Source organism: Hyaena hyaena, unplaced genomic scaffold (genome assembly GCF_003009895.1).
Source record: "Hyaena hyaena isolate Hyena2069 unplaced genomic scaffold, ASM300989v1 scaffold_971, whole genome shotgun sequence".
Taxonomy (NCBI): Eukaryota; Metazoa; Chordata; class Mammalia; order Carnivora; family Hyaenidae; genus Hyaena; species Hyaena hyaena.
This window is the reverse complement of record NW_024081604.1, coordinates 408,444-422,597: the sequence shown is the minus strand read 5'-3', so window position 1 is coordinate 422,597 and position 14,154 is coordinate 408,444. Positions and strand designations below refer to the sequence as shown.

The 14,154-nt window shown below is 42.2% G+C and overlaps 1 protein-coding gene across 1 annotated transcript in view; it reads right to left on the bottom strand.

The window, feature by feature from the left end:
• LOC120223231 (methylthioadenosine phosphorylase) overlaps positions 1 to 14,154 on the bottom strand; it is a 47,828-nt gene that overhangs the window by 22,867 nt on the left and 10,807 nt on the right. The window contains exon 4 of the mRNA XM_039221255.1: positions 10,909 to 11,076. Within this exon, the coding sequence (XP_039077186.1) occupies positions 10,909 to 11,076 (168 nt within the window). The remainder of the gene's footprint in view (positions 1 to 10,908; positions 11,077 to 14,154) is intronic.

Sequence of the window (14,154 nt, the reverse complement as noted above, 5' to 3'; positions counted from 1 at the left end):
GAATTAAGGTAGGGCTAGTTTCATAGAATGAGTTTGGAAGTTTTCCTTCCATTCCTATTTTTTGGAATAGAGTCAAAAGAACAGGTGTTAACTCTTCTTTAAATGTTTGGTAGAATTCCCCTGTAACGCCATGGACTCTTGTTTTTTTTGTAAGATTTTTGACTACTAATTCAATTTCTTTACTGTTTATGGGTCTGTTTCAAATTTTCTATTCTTGTTTCAGCTTTGGTAGTTTATGTTTCTAGAAATTTTTCCATTTCTTCCACACTGCCCAATTTATTGGAGTATAATTGCTCATAATATTCTCTTATAGTTTGTATAGTTCTAACATGTTGGTTGTGATTTCTCCTCTTTCGTTTTTGATTTCATTTATTTGGGTCCTTTCCTTTTTCTTTTTGATCAAAGTGGCTAGAGGTTTATAAATTTTAACCAGCTCTTGGTTTCATTGATCTGTTCTGTTTCTTTTGGTTTCGATAGCATTGATTTCTGCTCTAATCTTTATTATTTCCCCACTTCTGCTGGTTTTGGCTTTTATTAGCTGTTCTTTTTCCAGCTCTTCAAGGTTTAAGGATAGGTTCTGTAACTGAGACCCTTCTTCCTTCTGTAGGAAGGCCTGGATTGCTATATAATTCCCTTGTATAACTGCCTTTGCTGTGTCCCAGAGGTTTGGGGTGTGGTGTTATCATTTTCATTGACTTCCATGTACTTTTTACTTTCCTCTTTAACTTCTTGGTTAGCCCACTCATTCTTTAATAGAATGTTCTTTAGTCTCCACATATTTGTTGTCTTTCCAAATTTTTTCTTGTGTTTGATTTCGAGTTTCATAGTGTTGTGGTCTGAAAATATGCATGGTATGATCTCGATCTTCTTTTTACTTGTTGAGGGCTGATTTGTATCCCAGTGTGTGATATATTCTGGAGAATACTTGAAGAATGTGTATTCTGCTGCTGTAGTATGAAATGAAATGTTCTGAATTTATCTACTAAGTCCATCCGGCCCAGTGTGTCATTCAAAGCTCTTGTTTCCTTGTTGATTTTCTGTTTAGATGATCTGTCCATTGCTGTAAGTAGGGTGTTGAAGTCCCCTACTATTATGGTATTATTATCAATGAGTTTCTGTATGTTAGTGATTAACTGATTTATATATTTAGGTGCTACCACGTTTGGATCTTAAACGTTTACAACTGTTAGATTTTCTTGATGGACAGACCCCTTAATTATGATAAAATGCCCTTCTTCGTCTCGTTACAATCTTTATCTTAAAATGTAGATTGTCTGCTATAAGTATGGCTACTCCGGCTTTCTTTGGCATGATAGATGGTTCTTCATTCCCTTACTTTCAATCTGCAGGTGTCATTAGATCTAAAATGGGTCTCTTGTAAACAGCACATAAATGGATTTTGTTTTCTTATCCATTCTGTTACCTATGTCTGTTGACATTTAGAGTGAGTACTGAAAGATATGAATTTATTGCCATTATGTTGCCTGTAGAGTTGGAGTTTCTGGTGGTGAACTCTGGTTCTTTCTAGTCTTTGATGCTTTTGTTTCGTCTTTTCTCCCCTCAGAAAGTGCCCCTTAAAATTTCTTGCAGGACTGGTTTAGTGGTCACGAACTCCTTTAGTTTCATTTGTCTGGGAAACTTTTTATCTCTCCTATCCTGAATGACAGCCTTGCTGGATAAAGAATTCCTGGCTACATATTTTTATGATTTAGCACATTAAATATATCCTGCTACTCCTTTCTGGCCTGCCAAGTTTCTATGGTTAGGTCTGCTGCAAATCTGATCTGTCTTCCCCTGTAGATTAAGGACTCTTTTTTCCTTGCTGCTTTCATGACTCTTTCCTTGTCTGGGTATTCTGTGAATTTGACTATGATATGCTTTGTTGATGGCTGGTTTTTGTTGAATCTAAAGGGGGTTCTCTGTGCTTCCTGGATTTTGATGTCTGTGTCTTTCCCCAGGTTAGGAAAGTTTTCCACTATGATTTGCTCACATAAGCCTTCTACCTCTTTTTCTCGCTCTTCATATTCTGGGACCCCTATGATTCAGATGTTATTCCTTTAAAATGAGTCTGTGAGTTCTCTAATTCTTATATCAGGCTCTTTTGCCTTAGTTTCCCTCTTTTTTTCTGTTTCATTATTCTCCATAAATTTGTCCTCTATATCGCTGATTCGCTGCTCTGCTTCATTCATCCTTGCTGCTGTAGTATTCATTCGAGATTGCATCTTTGTTATAGCATTTCTAATTTCATTCTGACTAGATTTTTCTTTTACCTCCGCAGAAACGGATTCTATGCTTTTCTCAACCCCAGCTAATATTCTTATTATCGTGATTCTAAATATTGGTTCAGACATCTTGCTAGTATCTGTGCTGATTAAGTCCTTGGCTGTCCTGTTCTTTTCTGGAGGGTAAATTTTGTCATTTTGGAGGAAGAAAAAGAATAAAAAAATAAATAAAAATTTCAAACTTAAAAACACCACCACAAAATCAAATAAAGAACCCTAGATCCCAGGTGTGTTTTGGTCTGGTTATTGAAAAGAAGCTTGATAGAATACAGAAAAAAGGTAAAGAAAAGAAAAAAAAGAAAATGTTTGAAAATTTTAAAAAATTAATACAATAAAACAAAAAATGATGAAAGTTGGAGAATTTAAAAATTTACAAAAAAGTATAGTAGAAAAAATTAAAGAGCAATCTTTTGTATAAAAATGGAAAATAAAAATAAATTTTCCTCTTTATGTATTCAAGAAATAAGAAAAAAAACTGAATACACGGATCAGCAAACAGAATGAAATATGATTGAAATTACATCCAGTTTCTCCTAGAAGTCAAACTATGAAGCAATTTATGGTCCTTAAACTAAGCAGGCAGAGACTTGTGGTGTTCCTCTAGAGCACATTTGGCACAGTTGGGTGGGGCTCAGTGTAATGGCTCCATTCTCCACTAGATGGTGCTGAGTTTACTGGGGTAGATGTTTGTGGCGTATGTGTGGGAGGGGTGAAAATGGTATCACCCAGCTACCCAGTCTCTAACATCAGAACTCTGTGTTCTCCCCAACAGGCAATGAAGCACCCTTCCCTTGTCTCCAGCTTCCATCCACTCCCTTCTACACTGTCCATGACCAAGCCATCAACCTGCCAGGTGGCACCTCCCTCCTGAGTTTTATCTCAGATGGAGCTGTGTTTCCAAACCCCTAACTCCTTGAGGGCCTTGTGGCTTTGACCCACTCCAACCCTCTGGGGGAGGGTCTGGCCAAGCCATGGCCAGGTGCCACCCCACCCTAGAAAAAGTTCACAAGATCATATAGCAGCACTGTTTCAGGGTTTATGGTAAGTCACAACACAAGTCTGCAACCTGGCTTCACCATTAACATCCTTGTTCCAACACCAGCAGATGTGGCTGTACTCTGGGGTCCCCTGGGACCTTTGCCTGTGGGGAGGCTGCAAGCCTCTCAAGCAGGGGAACCACTTCTCCCCATGTGGCCCAAGGACCCCTCAGACCCCGCTGTCTGCTCCTGGGAATTTGCCCTTCCCACTAGAGCTCTAACAGGTATCAAGCTGCAGAGTTCCAGACTCTATGCTCCCCTATTTATGGTATCCTAATGGTATTTAAACCTTCTTTATCCTTTCTCCTTTTTCCCTTTGTTGTTAAGTCCTTTATGAGTGTTTCCACTCTCTTTCTCTCCAGCAACTTTCAGGGGGAGTGTTTTTCCTGTATTTTCCCTTTGTCTCCATCCTCTCCACAAGCAAAAACAGCTTCCTACCTTCCACTTCTCTCTCCCCCAGTTCACCTCCCCATGCTGTATACCTGCCAGTTCTGTGGTTCAAGTTGTGCAGATTGTTGTGTTAATCCTCAGATCAGTTTTCTAGGTGTGCAAGATGGTTTGGTATTGATCTAGCTGCATTTCAGGGACGAGAGATGCAAAACAAATTTCCATGCTGCTCTGCAATCTTGGCCCCTCCTACACAAAGAGCTTATTAGCACATTCCTTTTCCCCAGGGTGTGTTGTTAACTGTGCCATATGGGTCTGAGCTGAAACTAATCACCACTGTGTGACAACCCTAAGCAAGGAAGAGCTTCTGGGGTGAGTCCTCCCAGAGAGTAGCGCATGCTTTTTTTTCCCAGCATCACATCTTTGTTTCTGTTCTATTTTCCGGGAGTAGTCTGGAAACCAGCTTTGCAGAAGGCACAATGGAGAAAAGGAGGGATGTTAAGTAAAGCACTGACCAGATGAGGGCAGTGGTGACAGAGAACAGAGGGTAGTTCAAAGCACACACACAGATATGACCTGAAGATGGACTCTCCATGCAGGAGTGACCCAGAGCCACGGTACTGACTGCCAGTTTGAAGCAGTGCCATGGGTATGATCAACTTAGCCAGTTTCCAAGTAAGAGAGAGAGCAGAGGTGGGGTGACAGTATGGGGTTAGAAGACATCCAAAAGGTGTAATTTAATCTCATATCACAGTGCGAGGTATCTCTGGGACCCTGTCCTGTATTTAGTGGCTAGTGGGGATCTGAAGGGGGGAGGCCAGAGCTGGGAAGTCTGCGTGGAGGGGTGGTTGAGGTCACAGGCTTTGGACACTAACTGGACTTCAGACTCCATGGGTCCCCACTTACTAGAGAGTAATGACCAGTATTTTTGAGTTTTAAGTTTCTTCAACCATAAACTGAGAAAATTATACTTGTACATAGGAAACAGGATTAAGGGATTTGTGGCACCTGGTAGTAACCCCAAAACTAGGAGCTTATCAACATTTTTATTAAGAGAAGGGATACAAAGCGAGGTAGTAACAAGAGAACTAGGTTGCGGAGCAAAATGTGGAACTCCCAGGAACATGGATATAGCTGCCCCCCCCACCCCGCTGCTTCCTGGACAGGTGTGGGCAGGAAGATGGCAAAGGGCGGGCATGCAAGTAACTGGGGAGAGGAAGGGGGAAAGAACATGGTGAGTTTATGCCTAATAGCTTCTGTTTTCTCACAAAGAGGTAATACTCTCAACTAAGAGTAAAGGAGATGGGCAGGAAGCAGTCAGGGTTTGAAACAGCCACTCACGGGCATGGAAAAAGGGCTAAGGGAGGGCTTCCTGGACAGTCCTTTACCAGAAGCCCTACAAGTATCGATAAAAATCCACACCATGCCCGGATGTTCAAAGACTGGTGATACAATGGAGAGCAGAGCACACCTCAACCTCCGGGCCAGTCCTTGACAGGGGCCCGTTCAAACAGTATTACACCATGACCTCAAGGGGGGAAGCCCAGGGCTTTGGAAGGGGGAAATAAACTGACATAATCCCTTACCACTGTGTTTACAGCGGGACTTTCCTGATGAGTAAGCAAGCAAGCAGCACAATCACATTACTCAAACCTTTCCCTGATGTAATGAAAAAAGAACTCTAAGAAGAGGGAGGCTATCAACTTAAGAACCAATCCAGGACCCTCAGTGACAAGAGTTTGGGGGCAAAGCCAGGGAACAATTCTGGACTTTCTCACTTCCAAGCTGGGGCTTCTCCCACTGCATTCTCCACATAGAACCTATCTAGGGGCCTCAGGCGTAACAGGCTAACATGTTAACAGCATTTTGCTGAAAATATCTGGCAGTAGGAATCACACCCTGCTGTTTTTCATCTCAATTTTTTGGTTGTATTTCTCATTGTTTAAAAAAAAAAAAGTCCTTATCTGCATAACATTCCTGATAACGGCCACTATTAAAAAGTAAGAATCTCATCTTTGTCCTTCACGGATATGTTTGCTATCCCCAGCTCAAGATAGTTCCAATAGCTATAGCAGTTTAATGGGTCCTACTAATCTGCATCTTAAAAAAAAAACTTAATAGAATGTGGGTATCTTTCCAAACAGCTTACCAATATATAGTGAATTCAATTCCTTTCAATAACAATTGGGATTGATGGTAAAGAGAAGAAGGGTCATGTATAGAACTGCTGGAATCCTCTACCCATGTGCACCAGGCATGACATGGAGAGTCAGTAATTTGGGGTGACAGTTAAATGCTACACATACAAGGGTTTGTATCATCGAAGGACCCCCAAATTATGAATCTCAGAGCATCTCCCTTGTGAGATCCTTTTAAAGTATAAACAACCTCACAACAGTTTCTTAGAATAAATGGAAAGGTCAAATTCTTTCCCTGGTTCAAAGGGACTATGGAACAACCATCAAGGAGTGACACAAGTCCCATTCTTAACCATGTTGTATCCCGAACAGTCAATAACCTGTGGGTCTGATAACAAGGATCTCCATCAAGGTAGAAGAAATGGATCAATCAAACCCAGTTCCATCAGGAGGTATGAGGCACTGAAAGACTTACTGTGGACAAACCTATAAGTTCTCGGTATCAGTAGCCATTTTTAACTCTAGTTTGTGAAGAGCGTTGGACCCGGAGCCCAGGACCCAGGGCAAGGGAAGAGTTGAGAAACCTGTCACCATGTGAGAGAATGGGAAAATGACAAAACCAACACATTCTTCTGGTATTTAAATTCTAGACCAAGATCCATTTTGCTTTCCAAAGCTGCCCTAATCACAAACACAAGAACATTATTTTCACTTTAAATATTTGCTAAGACATTTCCTTGCATGTCTGTGAAAGAGATGACTTCACACACCCCAAAATTACTTGGAGTCGTTCCCTTCCCCACCTGTCTGCTGTCCTGCTCTCTCCACATCAGCCACACCCAGGATTCCCCTTCTCTCAGGCCCAGGCTTTCAACTTTTCATAGGCTGGAGAGAAAACAATTATTTTCAGAAGACAATGAGCTTGGGGCACCTGAATGGTTCAGTCAGTTAATCATCCAACTCTTAGTTTCAACTCAGGTTACAATCTCAGTTTGTGAGTTTGAGCCCTGCATGGGGCTCTATGGTGACAGAGAGAAATTCTCTCTCTCTCTTCCAATTTCTCTGCCCCTCCCCAACTTATGCTCTCTCAAAATAAATAACTAAAAAAAAAAAAAAAAGACAATGAGCTTATTTTCTTAAAAGAGTTTCTAGTGCATCATACTCCTTTGAGGGTATATTCCATTTTTAGGGTAGAAATCTTATGTTTTCAAAAACCACCATAAAATCAGAGTCCCCTGTCACTCTTAAACCTTAATGGCCTCTTAGGTATGCATCGCTGATGATCCAGGTTGGTGGTGCTTTTCCCTATGCTGGGCACTGAGGGCAGAGAAAGTGACGTGTTTTAGTTCTGCCATCTATTAAGAGTAGCCACACTACTCCTTCCTGATTCTTTATCACAAATTTCTGTTAGAGAGATTAAAACAATCCCTCTATGCCTCTGATGACCACTTCAGGGCAAGGATATTTTTTCTAAGATAATGTGCTGACAAAGTGACAGCAATAAGCAAATGTATGTTTCCAGATCAGTCCCTGGAGAAGAATCCATAGGTAGTGCAGGGAGAAGAGGCCTAAGCAATGGTGGGGCTCAACATGGATTTAAGAGAGGCCCATGAGGAGCACCTGGGTGGCTCAGTCGGTTAAATGTCCAACTTTGGCTCAGGTCATGATCTCACAGTTCGTGAGTTCGAGCCCCACATCGGGCTCTGTGCTGACAGCTCAGAGCCTGGGGCCTGTTTCGATTCTGTATCTCCCTCTCTCTCTGACCCTCCCCTGCTCACCCTGTTTCTCTCTCTCTCCCAGAAATAAAATAAAAACATTTAAAAAAAAGAGAGAGAGAGGGGTCCATGGGCCACTGATTTGGCTGAGGATAAACAGAGCCAAGATAAAACCTCCTAATCCAGGGTTCCTGTTCCCATGGCTATCACCCACTGGGTGGGTGGCTATGGGAACCTTAAGCTACAAACAGCACAGCTGCTAGCTCACTATTCTGTGCCTGAGGCCAGCACAGAGAGAACGCATCAGGTGCCTGCCTGAACACACCAAGGTTTACCTTAAACACATGAAGGCCATTACTCATAAGGTAAAAGTGCCGGTTCTCCTCTCCTATGACACGAACATACAGTGAATCACGTACATACCCAAGCTTGGTTAACTGGCTCAGCTAGTGCCAGTATTGCTCGGAAACAACGTCCAATAGCAATATAATGCAAGCCACCTATGTCATTTTTAATTTTCTAACAGTTACGTTAAGAAAAAGTAAAGGAAGTGAGTAAAATTATCTTTAGTATCTTACTTAGTCCAATAAATACAAAATGTCATCGTTGCAATAGGTCATCAATATAAAACTTGAGATTTCTTCTAAATGATATCCCCTTAGGAATCCTACTTTTAAGAGAAAATCTCTTCTGTTGTTACCAAATAATGTTAACTACAGACCCCTCCAGCCAACATGTTACATTCACAATAATGACACCCAAGTCCTGGGCAGGGAGCATGTGCCAGATAAAAGGCACCTGCTAGAGACTTTGAATTACAAGGTAAGAGTAAGGAATCAGGTTATCCACACTGCACATAAAAGAAAACAGATACCAGAAAATCTTAAGATTACACAGCTAAGCAGTGCTAAGACAGAATGAAACCAGATAGGAGGGCAACACTTGTTCTCCTTCTATTCTCCATCTTTCTGCCCCAACGGCTTTCTTGAAAAAGCCAGTAATGTGAAACATCTACATTTACTATACAGGAGAAAAATATCTGGCAAACATGACAGTGTCCAGTTACACTGTTTAAGTAACAAATTAATCCAAGGCTTAAGACCCAAATCAGACATTTCTTCCCAGCATCACCTATAATCCTTTATAAATCTGGGTCAGTCTGAATATGGAGTTTCATACTCTACTATACTTTTTTTTAAGTAGGCCCTACACCCAATGTGGAGCCTGAACTCACCACCCTGATATCAAGAGTCTCATGCTCTCCTGACCGAGCCAGGCAGGCAGCCCATGTACTCTGCTTTATTAAACACAAGCATATTATAACCATTTTCTCAAGTCATTACTTCTAAACACATGGACTCTTGACAACCAGATATTTTGATTAAGAACTCCAGGCTCTCTCTTCCTTCAAATGATCGTGTTCATTCAAATGCTAAAAAATACTGTCTGGGTGGCTCAGTCAGTTAAGTGTCCAATTCTAGATTTCAACTCAGGTCATGATCTCACTGTTTGTGAGATCAAGCTCCCCAGTGTCCAGCTCTGCCTGACAGCACAGAGCCTGCTTGAGATTCTCTCTCTTCCTCTCCCCTACTCGTGCACTCTTGCTCTCTCTCTGTCAAAAAATGTAAAATGAGCTTTAAAAAAAAAATACTGACTGAGCAACTACAGGCCATGCACTGCTATGAGTTCAGGCCATGCACTGCTATGAGTGTTAGGGATCAAGTGGTAGATAGGGCTTTACCCTTATATGGCCTATATTCTAGAGGAAAAGATGAATAATAAATATATGGTGCTGCAAAAATGATGGGAAAAATGATACATGAAGGACATGTAATGATTTTTGTCTACCCCCATTATATATTAGGTGGAGCCACATGAAACTACTGATATTCAACCATTTCTAATCTAGAGAATGGTCAATTTCATACAGTTCAACCTAACAGTTTCACTCCATCAGGGAACAATCAAGAATGATTCTGATGGACTCTAAATTAGAACAGATCCCTGACAGGCGTTAAGACACAGAGAACCGGACTGAATAAATGTCCCTTCCACAGAAGAGGCAAGAGAGGTGTCTGGGTATAGTAAACTCAGAGCAGATGGGAAGGGCAGGATGGACAGAGGTCATGGTCTGGGAACTTCGCAGGAGCCACCAAGTGGCTTACACTCTGTGCTACTTGTCCTCACCACTGACTCAAGGTGCAGAGCACAGGCACCTGTCTCCATCCAAAACACCTTGGGAGGTTGTTCTTTTCACCATGAATTGTAGGGGGGCAGGGGGCAGGAATCCCTAGGAGACCACCCATTCTCTCTTGTGATCTCTTTTTGTGATCTGCATTTCTAAATGCAGAAAAAGCCCAGGGTCTTGTCAGTCTATTACTGTTGAATTTTTTTGGTAAAGGACAGTTATAAATTACTTGTGCAATTAAATAACAAAGACGTCCCTAGCTCCTGAACCAACTGATAGATCTTAACACCATGTAAAGACAACCAGATATTACATGCCTACAGGTACAATGTGGAGGGGAGGGTTCTTGCCAAGAATTTGAACCTAGTTCTTATCAGGCCTCCAGAGCTACCCACTGGTTGACAACAAACACACGGCACAGAGGAACACCCTAAGTGACACTTAAGGATGCAGTCAGTAAAATCCAGACTGGGGACACTACAGAATAGCAAGAAAAAGGAAAAAAGAAAGTGGACAAAACATTATTAGCTCATACTCGTATGAGTGGACCCCCTCTGGACCCTTATTTGAATAATACAACTTAACAAAAGCCTGTAAGACAGCAGAGAAAAGGGGAGGACTCTCTAGACAGCAAATACTAAGGAAATATTAAGTGATTTGCTTGTTTCTAACAGAATCCTTATCTTTTCACGTTACAGACTACAGTGAAGTCACATATGGCAAAGCTGGGAACTGGTAACCTGAGAGATTCTTACTCTGTTTTGCAGATGTTTAAAAACTTCCACAAGGGGTGCCTGGGTGACTCAGTAGGCTAAGTGTCCCAACTTCAGCTCAGGTCATGATCTCACAGTTCGTGGGTTCAAGCCCTGCGTCGGGCTCTGTGCTGACAACCAGCTCAGAGCCTGGAGCCTGTTTCAGATTCTGTGTGTCCCTCTCTCTCTGACCCTCCCCTGTTCACACTGCCTCTCTCTCTCTCAGAAATAAATAAAACATTTTAAAAAATTAAAAAAAAAAAAAAAAACCAACAAAACTTCTACAATGAAAAGCTTAGAGCAAGTCTGTGGGCCTGCCCTCCTGATCTTTCCCAGGTCCCCACAAAACATCCATTTGAGCTGGGAATGATCTGACACAAGCCTAAAGCATCTTCAATGATCTGCTCACCTGTCAATGAACTGATCGATAATGACAATATCACCGGGCTGAATCTCTTCCCTCAAGGAACCGCAAGCTGTGGTCACTATGACATGTGTACAGCCCTCCTCCTTCAGAGCCCAGATGTTCGCCTGGTAGTTGACTTTGGAAGGCATGATGGTATGCTGTCTTCCATGCCTGTGGGAAGAAGTAAATACAACAGATGAGTGAGCAGGGCACTTGAATTCTGTTAGAAGAGAAGCAGTATTTCATAAAGAGTTAAAATTATTCTGGGCTGCTTGAAAAACTACCAATACTACATGTAATCTTCCACTACTGAAAAGCAAAGTGTCAAGTCCGGTATCTTTTGTGTGTGGTAATGCAGAGACAAGCTTTCAAGGAAGTAACTGAAAACACACAAATCTCTTTCTAGAATGATGATTACATTTGGGCTTTGGAGTGAAACCGCCTGTGTCCAAATCCTAGCCTTGTGATTTACTAGTGGGGTGATCTCATCACAGCCACTCAGCTCTCCCAGCCCAATTTTTTTCATCTGTAAAATGGCTATTACCTGCACCATAGGGTTGTTATTAAATATCCCTTGTATCATCCCATATTTATATTAAAAAAAAAACTTTTAATGTTCACCAACAGAATTATGAAAAACATCAAAATGCTCCATACATAATTTCAGACAGGAATAGCTTATCAGGGTTTTTACCCTGAGTGGACAGATGACCTCTCAGAAGGTGGGGGCTTGTAAATGCTCAGAAAGTATATGCACTTTGGAGGCTGGTCTCCAAAGCACTAAAAAGATTTTCAAAAGAACTTAAAAAATCAAAAGTAGGTAAGAGGGGCACCTGGGTGGCTCAGTTGGTTAAGCGTCTGACTTTGGCTCAGGTCATGATCTCATGGTGCATGAGTTCAAGACCCATACAGGGACTGTGCTGACAGCTCTGAGCCCGAAGCCTGCTTTGGATTTTGTGTCTCACTTCTTTCTGCCCCTTCCCTGCTTGCTCTCTGTCTCTGTCAAAAATGATAAACACTTTTTAAAAAAGCAGTTAAACACTGCATTAGAGGGGTGCCAGGTGGCTCAGTTGATAAGCATACAACTCTTGATCTCAGGGTTGTGAGTTCAAGCCCATGTCAGGTATAGAGATTACTCAAAAATAGTATCTTTAGGAGTGGCTGGGTGGTTTAGTCCTTAAGCATCTGATTTCAGCTCAGGTCAGAGTCTCACGGTTGATGAATGGGAGCCCCACACCAGGTGAGCTTGAGCCCTGCTTTGGATAAGCCCTGCTTCTCTCTTTCTCTGTCCCTAGCTTACTCGTGCCCTTGCCCTCCCTAAAGAAAAAAAAAAAAGAAAGATAAAATAAAAATCTTAAAAAAATACAGGAGTGCTGATGCACAGGGGCACATGTACCCCAATGCTCTAGCGGCATTCTCAACAATAGCCAAAACATGGAAAGAGCTTAAGTGTCCATCAACTGATGAATGGATCACGAAGACGTGGTATATTTATACCATGGAATACTACATGGCAATGAGAAGGAAAGAAATCTGGCCATGTGTAGCAACATGGATGGATCTTGAGGGTGTTATGCTGAGTGAAATAAGTCAGGCAGAGAAGAACAAATACCATATGTTTGCATGTATAGGTGGATTAGGAGGAACTTAAAGGAGGACCGTGGGGGAGAAGAAGGGGGGAAACGGGGGGGAGAGGGAGGGAGGCAAACCATGAGAGACTCTTGAATGCTGAGAACAAACTGAGGACTGATGAGGGTGGGGGGAGGGGAAAGCAGATGATGGGCATGGAGGAGGGCACTTGTGGGGATGAGCACTGGGTGTTGTATGGAAACCAACTTGACAATAAACTATTAAAAAAAAAAGAATGTAAAAAAGATCTTAAAAAAAAAAAACACACTACATTAGAGGGACAAATAGTTCACAGTCCATTGGTAGGAGTATAAAACCTTCACCACTGGGGCCATACCACCAGCTGTTTTCTCTTAGAGCCTGGAAAAAATGAATCAAGCCTCCAGTAATGACCACAGACCAACAAAGAAGATTGCCTGAAATCGACCCATGTGACCATCTAAAACTAAAATTTAGTTTTACTGGATTCAGCAAAGTCACTTCTGTTTTAAAAATGTAGTGGGGCAGACAGACTCTACTGGTCCCCATTTTCATGCTCCCCGTAATTCCCTCCTCCCTCCACTGCAGGTAGTGGTGAGATTTGCTTCCGGCCAATGGACTACACCAGAGGGTGTTGGGGTCACTCCCCTCACTAGGTTCCACCTGGCCAGCATGTACTAGAGCGCTACCACCCACTGGCCTTGAGGAAGCAGGCCACTATCCTATGACCTACGCGCCCCCCCACCCTCCCCAGAGGGCACTATGTGACAAGGAACATGGACAAGCTTACAGGAGCCGAAGGCCTCAGGCCTACAACTGTGAGGAACTGAATTCTGCCAACACGTACAGAAGCCTGAAGGAGCACCCAAAGCTCCAGATGAGAACAAGTTCTGAGTGTACCTTGTGTGACCTTGTGTGACCCTGAAGAGAGGACTCAGCTAAGCTGTGCCCACATTCCCGGTGCTCAGAAAATGGGTGTGGTGCTGTGTTGTTTTAATCTGCTAAATTTGTGGTAATTTATTCTATGGCAACAGAAAACTAATCTATGTAGTCTAATTTCCAAATGTGTGATAAAAATGATCTGCCCCCTCTGTAATAGTGGAATAGTGCTAGCCTGGTCAAGAAAACAAGAGTGTGGATACCAAAGGGAACCCACTCCCTGCAAACGTAGAACTGTTACTACACAAGCGGTCATGAATGAAGCAGTTTACCTTATTAGAAGAAAAACAATGGGGGAGCCTGGGTGGCTTAGTCAGTTGAGCAACTAACTCTTGATTTCAGCTCACGTCATGATCCCAAGGTTGTGGGATTGAGTCCTGCATCAGGCTGAAAGCTGAGCGTGGAGCTTGCTTGAGATTCTCTCTCTCCTTCTCTCTGTCTCTCTCTCTCTCCCCCCTTTCCCCTGCTTATAAACACACTCTCACCGTCTAATATAATTTTTAAAAAGAAGAAGAAAAATAATGAACATGAGAAAGCAGCTCTTTTGAAATGAGAACTGAAACCAGAAGCTTCAATTTTTGTCAGACTCGTTGTACTCCTCATTGATTATTCTAACCACTTTCCTAGCCTAAGGGGGGGAAGGGTGAGATCTCTGTTCTCCAGAGTCCAAATAATTTACTCCAAAACCCTAACTAGTAAATA